Genomic DNA, 17,283 nt, shown 5'->3' with positions numbered 1-17,283 from the left:
TTGTAAAGGTTGTATACGACCGACATGACTCAGATGATTTCTGTAATTGAAGCAGAAAGTTTGTGCTCTTCTGAAGTGAGAAAGGCTCCAACGTGAAAGCATTTCACATTTTGTATAAGTAATTTTGTGTGGACAAAAGGATAACTTAATAACAGCTACATGCTTGTGGCTGATATTTTGTGAAATGGCTCTAGTAACATGTTCCTGCTTTGATGAGTTGTGCCTCAGTAATAATGAATTACAGACTGAAGAAGGGAATTAGTTCTTTTGGATCTGAGAGTAAAGCTTGTGGCTGAATGTCTTCAATTGTGGAATGCCAAGAGATTAGCCTGTGACAAAGCAATACAATGATGGTTTCATGGATGACATTTGAAAAAAAAAAAATCTCACAGCCTCTCTTGTAAACTCCCACAACTGGTGCAGTGGGTTTCCATGGGAGTGAGACAGTATGACTACATGAATATACTGTACTGTATGTGTTGGTGATGTATTATGATGTGTGAATTTTAAAATATAGGCTGAAAAGGTTTACATATATATGCACCAACACATTTGTAATTTCCTACAGTTGTAAGGTCTAAATACACAAAGGAGAACTGGACAAAAAATAGAAAGTTGTAGAATAGAAATGCATATGAAGTCTGTTTTTTTACATCAACAACGGTTTGATGACTTAGTTCGAGACACAGTGTGCAGTCCTTTAAAAAACATTTGTGTGCTGAAGTTAAAATCTACATTATTTGTGGGTTAGAGCCCCATCTAGTGACTTGAGAAAAAGATTGAATTGAGAGTGTGACTTCGGATGATGAAGTTTACATTATTAATTCCTAATTGACATTGTGGGTGTATGTGATGTGCTGTTGTGTGTATCTTTGTATTTTGTATGGTGTGTTCTTTGTGTTTTTTGCTTTGTACTGTTTGTTGTTGTGCTGTTGTATGTTTTGATTGTGGGGGACTGCAGATGGAAATTAGCTTTGAGCTAACTCTGGTGCAGTGCATCTTTTATGTTTAAAACTGCACACTATCCCAATCAATAAATAAATACAATACAGTAAGTACAATTTTGAGGAACTGGTAATTTACTATCAGTGCATTAATGTTTTAATGTTTTAACATTTTGTGAAACTTAAGAGTTATACGTAAGCTTCACTAGATTTAAACCATTACATTTTTCTAATGGCTATACTCAGTTCCTTTGCAGGTAGAGATTTTAAATGCACAAAAATACACTCACTTTCCAGTTTATGGGGTTCACCTAGCTGAAAGTAATGCAGTCTAACACAACAGCCTGCAATAAAACCCTATAACATGAAGGTTATAATGTTTAGTTTGCGGTGTGTTGAATTGTATTGTCTGTAATGATATAGATTGGGTGGACAAAACATAAAAAACTGAACATTACAGTATAACCTTAATGAAAGTATGATTTATTGCAGGGCTGCATTAGTCTGATTTAGTTTTAGCTAGGTGTACTTAATAATCTGGCAACTGAGAGTATGATGATGAATAAAAGAGAATTAATTACTACAGATTGCATACCCAACTGTATTTAAAATATACAATGATGCACTTGTCAGAAGGAATTCATGTGCACCATCAGTACTACTACTACTACTACCATTACTACAACAACTACTACTAGTAATAATAATAGTATGCTTTATTAAAAAATATATATTTTCCTACAATACATGTTTCATTTTAATGGTTCTGACAATTTATCCATTTAAGGGTTTAAGTTTGTATGAAGGTCCCAAAGTCAACATGAGGACTTAAAGGACGGGTTCACAATTTTTCAAGTCTGTCTTAAAACAACAGTCAGACGCCCAAATGAACATTGAAAGAGGGTCCCCCCCATGATCTTCCTCCTGTTCATACTGGCCATTAGTAGAAGATTCCTTCATAATGCACTTATGATTATGAAATTTTTGCTTCTGTACAAAACTGTATTTAAATGTTTATTTGAAGCTAATATGAGGCTTCACCCGTCCAAATGAGTCAAATCAAGTAGATATATTTCAGCATTACAGTCTTTTTAGTGCCAAAATCCCTCCTTTGTTTACTATTCTTCCACTGCAGCTCAACGGTGAAACACTGTCTGAGGAAACACAAAAAGGGAATTTGATGCTAAAAAGATTGTAAATATGGCAGATATCCACTTGATGACTAACTCAGACTGCTGAAGCCTCATATAAGCTTCAGATCAACTTTAAAATGCATTTTTGCACAAAATGACTGTGGACACACTGTGGGTTTTGGCCTCCATCACTTACACCGAAAGCCCATTTTAATAGCCAGTCTGAACAGGAGGAATGATTACATCGAGGAAAACCTTTTTCAGTGTTTATATGGACTCCTGACTGATGTTTTATGACAGACTTGAAAAGTTGTGAACCTATCCTTTAAGTAATACAGTAGGGGAACCATCAACAATAGAAAAATACTGAAACAGGTGACTTTACATAATACATTCATAAACTTACAGTTCAAAAACTGACTTTAAACAACTGAAGTCTATTTTTTTCCTTCTTTCTCGGCATAGCACTATTTTTAAATGTTAAGTGCATATATATATATGTTTTTATTAAATGTTATATTTTAAGATGTCCATCAGCTGCCACGAGGGCGCAATTTAATTTTGAGAGGATGTTGCTTATTAAGGGCTTGCAACAAACACGAACCTGATTGGTTGAAGCGGCGCAGTTTGATTGGTCGGTGTTGACAAGGTGGGCATGGCTAGACATCAATGTTTATGTAGCCCCACTGTCCGTGTATGTAACCGCACCAAGGACTCTGCAATGTGATTTCCTGACATTGATTTGTTTTCATATCATTTCCCCGCTGACTTCGCCACATTATGCACCAGTCTTCGACATGGGGAACCACTAGCGGGTGAAACACGGAAGAAGCCGAGGAAAAAGCCGGAATGGCAGGCGCCTTTGGGTTCAAAGGCTGCCAGAAAATTCGAGGTCCGCAGATTAGAAATCTGCTGGAGGCGAAGGACTTCTTTCTCTTCGACTGCGACGGGGTCATATGGCACGGAGAGAACGCGATCACGGGCGCGGCGAAGGTGGTGAGCTCGCTGATCAGGCAGGGCAAAAACGTAGTGTTCGTCACCAACAACTGCACCAGGCCCCGGGAGAATTATGTGCACAAGTTCTACCGGTTGGGCTTCACCGACGTGATGCTGGAGCAAATCTTCAGCTCGTCGTACTGCTCGGCTCTCTACCTGAGAGACGTCGTCAAGGTCCGCGGTCAGGTGTTCGTCATGGGCTGCGACGGGCTGCGCAGAGAGCTGCAGGCGGCGGGCATCCCCTGCGTGGAGGAGGCGGACGATCCGGACGCCACCATCTACGACTGCGCCCTGGCTCCGGACGTCAAGGCAGTGCTGGTGGGACATGATGATAAACTGACTTTTCTCAAACTGGCCAAAGCTTCGTGCTACCTGAGGGACCCGGACTGCTTGTTCTTGGCTACCGACAACGACCCCTGGCACCCTCTGTCCGGTGGAAGGATACTGCCAGGTATGGTGGTGATGATCGGTTTATTTAAGCTTGATTTATTCTCTATACTGCCCAGTTTAGTCTAGTTCAAGACCTCAGCAGTGTTTTTGGATATTTATAGTTTGGGGTCTGGGGGCCCCTAAGCTAGAGCCATTTGAAAAGCCTGTCTCACTCTTTCTCATCACTCTTAAAAATAGGAATATCCTCATCACATGTTTTTGTGTCCAGAGTATCTGCAAATACTGAGTCTAATCTTAATCTTTTAAAATCATATTTTCCTTGACACAGCTGCACAGGACATAATAATAATAATAATAAATCTACAGTAAGATTAGAAAACTAGAGCAAATTTGACAGCAGAATTGCTGCTTGACGAACATGTTGACTGCATCACAACTCTGATGGTTTGATGATGTACCAACAACCAAAGTAGACTCAACTAGAGAGAACAATGTTTGTTTAATGGCACACAGCTGAAATTAAACAAACACAGTGTTCACAATTAAAAGAATCATTGGTGGAGACTGAGTGGTAGAAATGAAAATTACACTACAGATTAAAATAAAAAAGGCTGCAATTAGTTTTTATTATCCCTTCTGTTAATTTCAGTCACTGGTCACCTTTCTAGTTACATTTTACCTGTGAAGTAACATAAATACCTACACATGGATGTCAGTAATATTAATCATCATAACCACCAGACCTTTAGAGTTAAGATTAACCTGCAAAATACCGTATGAACATAAGCTTGTCACTCAACCTGCTGCATGTCACCTGCATTACACACTTGTTTTTGTCAAAACTACAAAGACGTGGTTTTCACTGTGAATGATTACCGGTGGTTGGATATGAGGACAAAAATAAGCCGCGGGCCCCCTTTGACTTCTGTTCCTCCTGTTCTCTGAGCTTTGTGTCACGTTAAAAGGACCCACCCTGAACACTGCACACAGCAGACTACACATGGCAGATTCATTGTATGAAGCACAAAGTCCCAGATAACAATCACATGGCTGTAGGTTTACAATGTGTCTTTTTGTGTCAACTTGATTGAACGCTGACGTTTTTATGAATGAAAATGCTTCATGTACTATAAGGGCAACATGAACTGAAATACTACAGGTATTAACACTGCTTGGCACAGGGACAAGGGAGGCTCTGGGATTAGATAATAATACAGGACCTACACTTTACATTAATTGTGTATATTCCCAAATAAATGTACACCACACACCAAGTGACACAAAGTGAATCTGGGTCCTTTAGGGCCAATAAGAGTATGAGGCCCCATGACTGTTGCCCATTTTGACCTTTGAGCAATGCAACTAAAGTAATAAGTTAATCTTTATGTTGCATTGAAATAAATTTAAAGCAGTGGCTCTCTGGAAAATAGTACTGCATTCAGAAATCTAAAAAAGTAGTTATTGGCAGTAATGAAGCCTGAAGTAAAGTATATGTGATTAATAGGTTAGCACATGCAAAAACCATTGTTACAGTACTCTCACAAAAGTTAAAGGTTAGGTTCACATTTTTTCAAGCCTGTCTTCATCCACACATGTAAACCGACTTTTTTGTATTCCCTGAAATTATTTTGTCCTGTTCAAAAAGCATTTTTAGTGTAGAGCTGCAACAATTAGGCAAATAACAACAAATAAACAAATAAAAGTTGGTATCTTCCAAAGTCTTTGAGTCACTATCCCTCTGCTGTGGCTCAGCCAACACTGTCCTTTGAAGCACAAAGAGGGAATTTTGTACTGAAAAGACTCTAAGTTTGGAAGATAACCAGTTAATTTCAAAATTATGTTTTTTGCACAGAATAAGTACTTTGGACAATCTCTTAACAATTAAAGCTGGAGTGCAGGACTTTTGTCTCCCCCTTCTGGCAGTGAGAGTATTTGTGATGCTCAATTATTTTGAGCATCACAAAATCCCTACAAAATGACTTGTTTCACCATCAGAATTTGATCAATTCTGTCCTATAACATTTGGAAAGTCTAGAAGAGCCGCACAATTAACAGCCAAACGACCGCGGGAATGTCACACCAGACATGAGATTTAAAACTCTGTATATGTGTATATGTATATGTGAAGTACAGACAGATTTATCTGGCGGTGATAGGCTTAATCAGCGTTGAGTAAACTCGTTTGGCAAGGACTTAAATGTAACAGACGTTAACTTATATGTACTATCTCTCTTGCATGGGTGTGACAAAGTGGCCGACTGTAGATGAGTGATAAGTCAGTTGCACCCAGACCTACTTGGAATATAGGTGATTCACTTAGTATATATTTAACCCTGCTCTTATCTTCACCCCCCCTCCGGCAGGTTCTGGGTCCCTCACTGCAGCCCTGGAGGTGTCCTCAGGTCGGAAGGCTACTGTGATCGGCAAGCCGAGTCGCTTCATGTTCGAGTGCATCTCCAGTCAGTTCCGAGGGGTAGACCCCGCCCAGTGCTTGATGGTCGGGGACCGCCTGGAGACAGACATGCTGTTCGGGTCCAACTGCGGCCTGGACACCATGCTCACTCTCACCGGCGTGTCTCAGATCGAGGAGGCCCAGGAGTACAGGAACAGCGAGCTGTCCACCAACCACAGCCTGGTGCCCGACTACGTGGTGGACACCATCGCCGATTTCTTGCCCGCTTTTGAGGAACTGGACGAACAGACCAATTGACGAGTCCTTTTGCCTCCAATACGGAGCGTAGATTGCTTCTATTACATTTCAAGTGCAATGTGTAGTCCAGCGTTTGCAAAAACAGTCCCATCCACAGCTATCAGAAGTGACAGGGATACTGTAAATGTTCCTAAATAACACAGCGCTGTTTATGTTGTAACCAGGACAGACTTAGGACAGAATATTCTACCCAAAATAACCAGTAAATTCAGTGCATACCTCAGTGTTTTTCTTCTAGTGTTGTGCCCATTTGTGACTTGACAGTTCCTTGTTGCTGTTAGTGTGTATATGAATATACTGCATTCTGTTCATAGGTTGTGTTTGATATTGGGTTTTGAACGCCCAGAGGTATTTTTGTAAAACCATGAATGGTTCTGTAACGGCATTCATGTGTTTAGGAGCTGGTTGTTAACATTTCTCGCTAAAAAGGCAGACAAGTACTTAATGATGCAGAGTTGTTTTCTCATATGTGTTTGCCTGGTTGTGTGGCTTCTCCTCGATTTAATTCATGGCAAGAAAGGAGAATAAAAACAAACTGTAAGCTTTTTCTCAGCTCTAGTAGAGACTATACGACAATCTGCCAGCCAGACAGGTGAAGTGTGTTTTCACTTTTGGCCTTTCTGTCATGTCTGTACTACTTGTGCCAAAATTAATATTCATCTAATCAAGTAACGAAACTGCTAACGGAGTCTCATAGTTAGAAAAACCAGTAACACATTCATGGTGGCCAGTCATACTGCACTGTTGTGAAAGTTCAATGTTGTTAATGTTTACCATATAGAGCATGCCAGCAACAATAACTACAATAAATACCTAAAATTAATTCTAAATATGGTGTTGTTCATCTGTCTTTTCATTCTAAATGTTATTTTTTAATGCTTTTTTTGTGTGAATGCTACATGAAGTATGATAAGAACACCACAGCAAAATACAATAATCTTTTAATCATTTAAATCCAGTATTTCACACAACACTCAACACTATTGCAACTTGATATCCAGCATCATCCCTTCAGTCTTGTTTAGTTCCAAGAGACAGATCAGTCACTTAATTGCAATGAAAGGCATGAAGGGCAAATAGACCTTAAGAACATTATCTTCTACATACCAGAGTCTAGAGCTTGTATCTGGGTGTGGTGGCATTGCAAGTGAACAAATTATGTGACAAAATTCAAAATCAGAACAATGTTGTGAGCAGTTTTGTGCTGGATAACATTTGTCAAAATGCCAGCCGAGACCAGGTTTTAACATGAAATGTGTAATGAATAGTTGTAGTGCCAAAACAGTAAAATAAGGAAAATCCAGAAGCTGTTGTTATGGCTTTACTGTGTCTTAACACAACAAAGAGTGCAATGTAGATGTCCTTTAGTATGAACTTAAAATACAACTTAAGATTAACATCTAAAAAAAAAATAAACATATGTACATTTCAACAGGATTCATGTTATACTTTATTCTACGTCATGTCTCGTGTGGCATTAGGTTCTCTTGTGCTGAGGGACAGATTTAAAGACACATACTGATCTCCACAGATAAGGACTTTGGTTGCAGTGATTGAGTCGAGTCATGTCACTCTGGTCCACCACGCTGGAAGAAAAGAAAGAAAATGGAATAAGCATCAGTAAAAATAAAAAACTAAAAGAACACAGTAATGACTCCTGATTCATGACACTGCACACGTCCATGTTTCTAAATAGGCCAACTTTATATTTTCTGTTTTTATTAGGTACTACATAAGACATACAGTAACTTGTCGAATGTTTTCATCCTATTATGAATCTATTGTAATTCCATTATGCCAGTGCAAACCAAAACTCTGCCTTCCAAATCTATTTTGTCAGACTGAGCTTTTGTGGCGAACACCGAAACACATCATTCAGCAACAATGTGTTCACCTTTCAAAGCTCAAGGTTTCAGTGCTGGTTTATATTAAATAGCAGACAAAAGTTATCTTCTTATTTTCAATAAATTAAGTGTAAAATGTAATCATTTTGGCCGGACAACTCAACCTCCTTTTTAACTATCTCCTAGCCTAATAATCAGACCAAATTACAATTTTTAACTTCATATATTATTATATGTAGTAACGGCATATACTGTATAATCAAATAATGGTTTCACTTTATTATTAATGTATTACTAGACCAACAGAAAAAATCTGATTTTGGCAATGATTCAAGAGGCTTAGTGTTAGTGAAAATGCTCTGCGCGTGGTGTAGTACGTGTTCAGCAGTGGCCCTCACCTGAATGTATTCCATCTCGTCCACCGCCATCGGTCTCCTACGATACCTTGCAGGGAGAAGATTAATGGAGGCCAGGGTGTCTGGGGTGCCAGGGATTGGAGTCAAAGGTACATGACTTCTAGATAACTGAGGCGGTGCTGCAGCTGAGGGGGAATTGGGAGAGTTGTGTTGTTGAAAGTTAACTGCTAATGTTTTCAATGCCTCTTGGGCTGGAAAAAAAAGAGGGAAAAAAAAAAGGATCAGACGTTATCAGTAGGGGAAACGTAGACAATTTTAGAACCTAAAAAAAATCAATAATTTGTCAAAGTATTGTCACTTTGCTGCAAATATCTGAATCTAAAATAAAATCTGTCCAGTTAGACACAAAATGAGAAAATACACCACAAAACAAAATAGTGAAAAAGATAGCAGATGTATCACCAAGAGCATTTATTAGGTATCTGACAATTATTCACTTTTGTACATACTCACCATTAGGCTTTGGGATGTTATGTCTATTGGGAAACTTGATCAGAGGAGCATGAGGCCGAACAGCCTGAGAAAATTAACAAAATCAGACAGCTGTGTCATTCAACAGTTATGGGTTAGTTAAAGGGTCAGTTCACTAAAATCATAAGAGTATTTTCCAACCTCCCATGTGTGGAATCTAGACATGCAGTTTTAGCTGCTGAGATTTGATAAATATACATTATACCACTTTGACATCTGCTGCCACCCCTTAACAACTGACGTGAATAGAGTTTTGTTTGTTGTGCTCAAACAGCAATGTGTTTTTACAGATGGTCCTGGTTACTCTGGATAGCCTGATTCACACATCTCTCTATAGACAGTTTTTCAAAAGGAAATAAGTCTGCAAAAAGTTCACTGTTTCAATACTAGTTGCTCAAAACTTTGGCAACTAATATGTTATATGTTTTTATCAGTTTTTTAAAGGGACCTTTTAGATATACAGTATATCTTTATCCTTTCAGCAGTTTTTTTTTTTTTTGTGTGCAAACACACAAGAAAATGACAATAAACAATAAAAACCCTAGTCAAAAACTCTGACTAGATACCACTAGGGGTAGTTTTTGTGACATAAAGTACGACCCATTTATGATGACAGAAACCTCAGACAGGAGGCATATTAGTGTGATTAGATAATTAATCTATTAGCTGGTTGATAGACTGAAAATGAATCAACTTCAAATTTGACAATCAATTACCTGCAATTTATCAAGCAAAACAAGCTGTTTATTATTATTATATGTAATCACATCCTCTCAGATGAGATGGGTTCAAGAGCTCCAGACTGGTTGGACCAAAAAAAAGTCATTTGAAGATAATATTATGTTTTTACCATCTTCTGACATAATAACAAATTGACAATTTAACTATTAATCAGCTGTAAAGAAATTAATGAGCATGAAAACAATCATTGCAGCCCTAATCCATACAAACATTGATCACTGAGTGTCTCTGAGTGACAGAATAGGACGAAAGAAAACAGACTAAGTAACTAAGTAACTGTCCTCAAGCTATTTTTAAATTTACACAGTTTGCTGCACATTTTTTTTTAAAAGAACACATGTAAACAGTCAACTTTTTCAGCGCGTTGTGATCAAAACTCAGGCACAAAGGACTGAAAAAAGCATGACTAGATAACACAAGGGGTAATATTTGTCATTGAACTATGAACCATTTATGATGACAGTAACCTTATTGATTGCGACGACACATAGGCTACTAGTGATTTAATGATTAATCTATTAGCTAGTTGATAGACAGAAAATTAACCAACATCAATTTGGACAGTCAATTAATTGCTATGTGTCAAGCCCTCCCTTTTCTGGAGTTTTCTGTTTAAAATCATTAAAAATGTAATATCTTGGATGGACAAAAATTACTGTTTTTTACCATCTTCTCACATAATATTGGCTTGAGAATTGAAGTATTAAAGACACTGTCAGATACAGTCTTTATCTCTTGAGAGACAGACTAGGACAAAAGAAGAGGGTCTAAATAACTCAGTCAGCAATGTGTTTTCTGTCCTAAAAGCTATTTTTACATTCAAACTCGGAGCTGCCTCATCAGCTCTAACTCCAGAAACCAGTCGAATGAATGGTACTCCTTAAACAACGAGAATGCCAATTAACATTTACACAGGTTAAGTGATTTAAAGGCGTTTCCTGCTGCTTTCTTTACCTGATAAAAACATAACATGAGTGAGAGTTTAGCGGTTTAACAAGGACATCAACAAGGGTACGACGGGATTTATCACCCAGAAAGGCCTCAATAAAGTAAGCCATTAACCATTCAGGGCAACAAAGAAGCGACATTTTACTTAATAATACTCATTTGAGATCAACCCACAGATTTCTAGAGTAATACTTTTATCAGGAGTATCGTTACCTGGATAACTCGAGCGGCTGGAGCTGCCATTTTGGAGCTGACTTTGCTCCCCATGACGACCTTACAGGTTTACTTCCGGGTTCACGAAGCTCGTTGCAGTTGCTGAAACACACCAAAAGAGGGCGCCGCTGTTATTGCATACAGCGACGTCTGTACCATCAGTGGTCCAGAGGATGCAGGTTAACATAAAGGCATGCCTGACAAAGCCTTTAGATTAACGGCACGGCATCAATAGCAATATTTAGACGATACAAAGAAGAATATTCATCTTCACGACACACGTATTTCCGTACTGGATGCGTAAATTAACAAATATCCAGACTCCTGAGTATTTTATTGGCTATACTTTACCTCTCAAGCGATTAATTATATCAGGCTGCCGAAGGATGCGTTGTCCCAACCACAGAAATGTCCCGCAAGGTCAAACACTCAGGCCATACTACAGGCTATCACTCCGAGTTGTAAAGTTGGCCTCCTGTCAAAAAAAGGGACATACAAAAATAGATCACTAAAGGACCTTAATCCACTTCAAAAGCAGACACGTCGGGATCAAATACGTCTCCAGAGAGGTTTTTTATTCCATATAAAGACAATTAAAAGGCAAAGACTGTCTATGTGTTAACAGAAAGCGTTAATAACATAGCCTACTGTGACTGTACTGAGCAATGACAGATATCATACCCTTATCCTTAAATTCACTCCGCCTCGGGGAAATACAACTGACGGCCTAGTAGTCACGTGGCCAGGGCTCGTCCAATCACACACGAGGGAAGCAGCAGAGCTTGTTTACATGCGGGGAGATGTGTCACCAACAGAAAACTCACGCTGCGCTTCAAACATTAACCTGCATAAACCACACATCTGTCATGATGAGAGAGAATAAAATAGAATATGATAGAGGGGGATGTTTTTATACAGTCTTTGGCGGGATAGCACTTTAAAATAGAAAACTGTCTTAAGATCACCAAGGCATAACTTAATGCAACTTGGTAGCCCTGCAGGTAAATACTCATGTCATGTCCTTCAAACTCTGTACCTACAGTTTGTAAAGCAGACTTGCTGTTAAAAAGCTTAAACCTTGAATACTACTGATTTTACAGACAGTAGTAGATGAAGAGTAAACTGATCTTGATCTCAGATATTGTAAAGTTGCTGCAGTACCCCTTTAATACATTGCGAATACATTTGAACATAAAATACTCTAAAGAAAGTCTTGGTGATGAGTTTGTGGGATGTGAAATTACATTTGGTACTTTTGAAAACCAAGGTTAAATGCATAGTAAAAATAAAACACAATTTAATGAAATATTACTGCCCTAACTCGTTGGGACTACAAGCTGGTGGAACATCTTTCCTTTAAGGCTCTTTGTAAATCCGGTCACCTATCCTACATGTGTCAGGTGTCAGAATACTGCCATCTACTGGACTCCTAGAAAGCATCACACTATTATCTGAAGCCTTGTAATGTCTAGTCTTAATTGTCTATCTTCACTAATTCTTCTCTTTTCCTTGAACCACATTACGGCATTAGGGCTTTCCAAACATTTATGGCATGTATTGAAATTAAACCGTCCAGACCAGCAGAGAACCACTTGGCTGTTGATATGTGTATATTGTTAAATGTTGCCTGTGCTTTGTAAGTAATAGATCTACAATTAATCAAACATTTCAGTCTCTTTTTCTTTTTCTATACCAAGAAAAAACTCTAAATAATGAATATCATAATCATTACCGCTGCACAGCTCGCTAACATAGGCCTAATCATTTAATGGTACTCCTCATGGCTTTAAAGTATTCATTTGTTTGTGTGCATGGCACCATGATAATCACATATGATGGAAATAGAAAATATCCCACTAGCCATCCACAGCAGAAAACATCACAACAGTTGAGTAACCAATTCACATTTTATTAGAGCTTATTTCATTTAACAAACTGGTCCAGAATCATGGAAAACAAAAGGGTCCCAATCTTACATGGGCCGACTCCTAACTTGAGATACCACTGTGGCTTCACATAAACTACAGTTTCACAATCAACAAATGCACAGAAACAGTGCCAGTCTCAAGTGAGGATCCGGCCATTGAGGTCAACAGGGTGAAAGATGCTGACGTTGTGTTTATTATAGGCGCAGCACTTTGTACTGATAGTGCACACCACTGTGCAGCGTCAGTCGCTCCACGGCACAACTGTCAGATCTGAAGAAAACAGATTGACTCAGTGGCTCTTTGACCTGTCAAACAGCTCTTTGAGTTGGTTCTGAGAAGTGGCCTCTTTCTGCTGCATGAGATCAGCGTGGCCCTTAGTGACACCCCAGCCGTCTGGGATAGACATGGAGGGACACTGTGGACGACCAGAAGCTGGCTTCAGGTTCTCCCAGTAGTTACGGCGGGCTCTAAAAGAGACGGAAAGACAAGAATACTCATATCAGTTAGCAGGCCCTGGTGCTGAAGATACAGGATTTCTCACCTGACGGATTTAGGAACATATTTGTGATATTCAACAGATTAATGGTTTTAAAAGTTGCTTCTGACCTGGCTCTGACCCAGGGTTTGGTGTGCATCTCCAGACCAGCACCCCAGTTGCCATGTTTCTCTGATGCAGCTGGGAGGTAGCCTCTCTCGGGTGCCAGCTCCTCTGCCACGGCCCTGATGTGGTAAGGCTCAAATCCACAGCAGCCACCAATGAAGTGGATGCCGGCATTGTAGGCCTCTCTGGCGTATGTGTGCATGTCCCAGCGAGTCAGGATCCTGGGCTCCAGACCTGACAGAAAATTAGATTTTATACACATTTAATTGCAGCTTGATTGCTTGTGGTAAAAATGTGCATTTATGTGTTCATTTTTATGTTATAGCCTTGCTGCTGTATAATGCAGTACACCAGTAGAGAGTGCATGCAAACTGAGGCACTACACATTTTTAGGGTGTCATTTTGATACAGTATGATTACATTAAATACACAGTATTTTATTACCGAAGGGGAATTCTGGCAGATCGATGAATCCCTGGCAGCTGCAGTCGGGGGTGTGGTATGCCAGTGGCTGCACCATGTAGTGAGCCTTCAGCCCGGCCTTCTCCACTCCCTCCTTCATCATCTTGACAGCCTTCACGCAGGTCAGAGGGTCAAAGTGGCAGTTGATTCCCACAATCTGGGCACCTACAGAAGAACAGACAATGGTCTAAGCTGACTGCTGCAGATAAGCAAAGAAATGTACAAGTCAGAGAAACGACACCAACTGTTGTTTGCAGCTGTGGTTGCAAGGTTTGCAGATCAGAAATGAATAAAAGCATGTTTGGATTGGACATTCAAATTTTTGTCATTCCACACAATGGTTAACATTTTGGCGCAGGGAACTGACAAGTTTTGGCCTGTATGCTGGTCTCAATTCAAAATATTGTGTCTTTTATTCTCGTCTAACAGAAATCTTGCCTTTGTCATCTTAGGAAATCTTGCCTTGTCACACTACAGAAAGGTAAGATGAGTAATTATGAAAATGTTAAAAGTTAAGTGTCAGTTTTCATGCTTCTCTTAGATTTATTTCCAGTATTCAATGAGTGGTATTTCAAAACCAGTGAAGATAAACTAATACGTATTTGACCTATCCCTTTTTGGTAGACACAGATTAGTTTTATTCACGGGTAAAGACCACTGTACCCACCGGCCTTCACCAGCCTGACAGCGCACTCTCCAGGTGACACTCCGTGCATGTCTCCATCTGGTCCGATGCACAGACAAGCAGCCACAGGCTTTCCTGTCTCCTTCAGCACCTGCACGGCCCACACAGCCTCTTCAACATGCTCAAAGTACTGCAGGACAGAAACAGAAACAGTCAGTCAAATCATTTTTTTAACACGTGAGAAATAAACAAAACTGGTGAAAATCAGCTTCCCTTATAGCTGGTAGATGTTCTTAATAAATCTGTACCTCAGCAATCAGGAAATCCACGTTTTTCTTGACGAACACGTCCAGCTGTTTCTTGAAGATGGCTTTCACATCTGTCTCACTCTTGCAGCTCAGGTAGGATGGAGTCTGGGACACTCCTCCAGCAACCAGAGCATCACCCTCATTGGCAACCTCACGGGCCAGATCGCAGGCAGCCTCGTTGATCTGAGCTCCCTGCAGAGCGATGGCAAAACCACAAGAGGGAATCAAATAGAGAATCAAATAGAGAATCAAATAGAGAATTCTGATACTAGTACAAGAAATTCAAATTTGTCTACTTTGTGATTAACATTTATAATGGATTTTCTGGCTTGAGTGGCATGGAGGTTAGTTGCTAAGCTCTTATCAACCTGTACAGATGGTATACAGATACAGATGTACTTCTTATTCCCATGAAAATTGGGTGATGTCCCATTTAACTTACAGTGAAGGTGAGCTTGTTGCCTCTGTTCTCCAGTTTGTCATCACTGGCGTAGAAAGTGAAGGTCTGCATAACATTGGCCCCGGCCCTCAGGAACTCCCTGTGCAGCTGGCGCACTAAAAACCATAAAGCAAACAAATTGCATCATAAGGCAAACATACTAGAGAATCCATTTAAACTGTGTCACATAATACAAAAGGAAAGATAAATGCATAGAACACCTACACAGAGAAATCAACAAGCAGTTTTAAGTTGGTGCAGAATGATATATTTGATAAAATGTCTTGTTCTCACCTGCTTCAGGGTGCTCTGCAGCGGCTTCAGGGGTCCAGGGACCAGCCTTCACATAGCCTCTCTTCTCCAGGGCAAACACGAAACCTCCATCGCCAATCACAATCTCCCCAGCGTCAAGACGCTCCAAGATTCCCTGTGTCAATGGATTGATGTAAGCGTAAGGGAGGCAATATCATTATGAAAACAGGTGGCAACTGGCACTTTTAAAAATGAATGTACAGATTAGTCAGTTTAAAGATGAGCTACCGGGGTCAAAGAGTAACACTTCCCAGTATTATAGACACTTGAAATAAATACAAATATGCGTTATGCCTCATACGCAGAGGTTTTCCAAATCCAGTGACACAGACCCCCCTGCCCTCAGTGACCCCAGGTCATCAAGAAAGCAGCACATGTCTGAGAACAGCTGCAGTGTGTGTAATGACTGATGGACCTGCACCTTTTACCGTAATTCTAACAAGCTTGGCAGCTTGACTTGGTGTTACCATTTAGACTTCCAAAATCTGATTATCCTACGTTCATTTCCCTTTAGATTTTTGTGTCTGCAAAATACCTTTATATTTCATCTATATTTTTGTCATCCTGTTTTTCCATGCTGTATTTCTGTAATCTTGCCATCTTGGTCTGTTCTGAACACACAACATCTATTGCATGTCTGTCCGTCCTTGGAGAGGGATCCCTTCTCTACTGCTCTTCCTGAGGTTTCTTCCATTTTTTCCCCATTAAAGTTTTTTTTAGGGAGTTTTTCCTTATCTGAATCGAGTGTCTAAGGTAGGATAGAGGATGTTTTATTGCTGTACAGACTGTACAGTCCCTTGAGGCAAATGTGTGATTTGTGATATTGAGCTATAGAAATAAAATTGTCTCGCATTGGTCATAATAAATTCAAAATTTACAAACATTTTAATTCCAGTAATATGTGTGAAATCAGTTGGCAGGCATGTTGTGCAGAACATGCATTAGAAGTCTGAAGCCCCCTGCTCAGGATACACACTGCACACAAACAAGACCATAAATACCTAGTGTGCCCCGCAACCTCTCCAACCTCCTGAGAAATTGTTAAGCCATCATTGCTAATAAAAGAGAAGCACTTTGCAGGGGAGGATCAACTAATGGCACAGTAATGAGTTGAGTTCATGATGTCAAACTGATTTTTATCCATTAAAGGATAATTTCACCAAAATAACAAAAAACTCCTTATTTTCTCAGTTACATTTGGAGGTATCTTGGTTACTCCATCCATACACAGTTTTAATTGGAATAACTTTCTGTTGAGGAAATAGTTGAAATGTGATGAAAAGTGTTCAAGGCTGGTAGGCTGCTGTGGATTATATAGAGAGATATGTTGCAGTTAAGATTTTTCAGCTTTTTTTTTTTTTTTTTTTTTTTTGATGCTGTGAGCCCCAGGGACAAAATTTCATGTACCTCCAATGAACCGGGGTGGAGGCGGAAATCTCAGACAGATTTCTCAAAAGAGAAGTTGAGTTGACTTAAAAAACATGGTTTTTTTTTGTTGTTTTTTTTGTAATTTGGGTGACGTGACTCTTTAATTACATTCAAGTGCTCAAGAGAATGATTCAGTTTGGAATTCATTCATTCAGTCTCTACAATTACACATCACACATAATACTCTTTGCATTCCGCAAAAAATGATGAAGACCCTGCAAGACAGTCCTACTCTGCATATAGACAAAGCTCACACATACCTTCTTTGCTGGTGCCATAATCCTGCAGCTGTGTGGACCCCTGTCTGCTCAGAGTTTGAGAGGCTGAAGCGACATTAAAGTGGGGCAGAGGGCCACTATAAATCTGTCTGAAGT

The 17,283-nt window shown here is 39.6% G+C and overlaps 3 protein-coding genes across 5 annotated transcripts; 1 reads left to right on the top strand and 2 right to left on the bottom strand.

Annotated features, from left to right (window-relative positions):
• Positions 1-2,726: 2,726 nt before the first annotated feature.
• LOC121903447 (pyridoxal (pyridoxine, vitamin B6) phosphatase) lies at positions 2,727-7,003 on the top strand. The gene is made up of 2 exons (XM_042420459.1): positions 2,727-3,524; positions 5,827-7,003. The coding sequence occupies exons 1-2, from the start codon at positions 2,927-2,929 to the stop codon at positions 6,171-6,173; spliced, it is 945 nt and encodes a 314-aa protein (XP_042276393.1). The 5' UTR covers positions 2,727-2,926; the 3' UTR covers positions 6,174-7,003.
• Positions 7,004-7,097: 94 nt separating this feature from the next.
• On the bottom strand, positions 7,098-11,560 carry mrps36 (mitochondrial ribosomal protein S36). Of its 3 annotated transcripts, none has more exons than XM_042420460.1 (6): positions 11,488-11,560; positions 11,158-11,281; positions 10,807-10,908; positions 8,887-8,950; positions 8,416-8,624; positions 7,098-7,759 (listed from the first exon to the last, which is right to left on the bottom strand). In XM_042420460.1, the coding sequence occupies exons 3-6, from the start codon at positions 10,858-10,860 to the stop codon at positions 7,742-7,744; spliced, it is 345 nt and encodes a 114-aa protein (XP_042276394.1). In that variant the 5' UTR covers positions 10,861-10,908; positions 11,158-11,281; positions 11,488-11,560; the 3' UTR covers positions 7,098-7,741. The 3 variants fall into 3 exon arrangements, with proteins under 3 accessions (XP_042276394.1, XP_042276396.1, XP_042276395.1); XM_042420462.1 differs by having other exon boundaries at positions 8,416-8,558; XM_042420461.1 differs by lacking the exon at positions 11,488-11,560 and adding an exon at positions 11,455-11,472.
• Positions 11,561-12,734: 1,174 nt separating this feature from the next.
• On the bottom strand, positions 12,735-17,229 carry LOC121903446 (betaine--homocysteine S-methyltransferase 1). Its single transcript, XM_042420458.1, has 8 exons — positions 17,170-17,229; positions 15,464-15,596; positions 15,173-15,285; positions 14,731-14,922; positions 14,465-14,612; positions 13,780-13,962; positions 13,341-13,569; positions 12,735-13,201 (listed from the first exon to the last, which is right to left on the bottom strand). Exons 1-8 carry the CDS (start codon positions 17,185-17,187, stop codon positions 13,024-13,026), a joined length of 1,194 nt encoding a protein of 397 aa, XP_042276392.1. The 5' UTR covers positions 17,188-17,229; the 3' UTR covers positions 12,735-13,023.
• Positions 17,230-17,283: the final 54 nt, after the last annotated feature.

This window comes from Thunnus maccoyii, chromosome 9 (genome assembly GCF_910596095.1).
Source record: "Thunnus maccoyii chromosome 9, fThuMac1.1, whole genome shotgun sequence".
Taxonomy (NCBI): Eukaryota; Metazoa; Chordata; class Actinopteri; order Scombriformes; family Scombridae; genus Thunnus; species Thunnus maccoyii.
The sequence above is the reverse complement of the archived record's forward strand: the minus strand, read 5'-3'. Positions and strand labels throughout refer to the sequence as shown.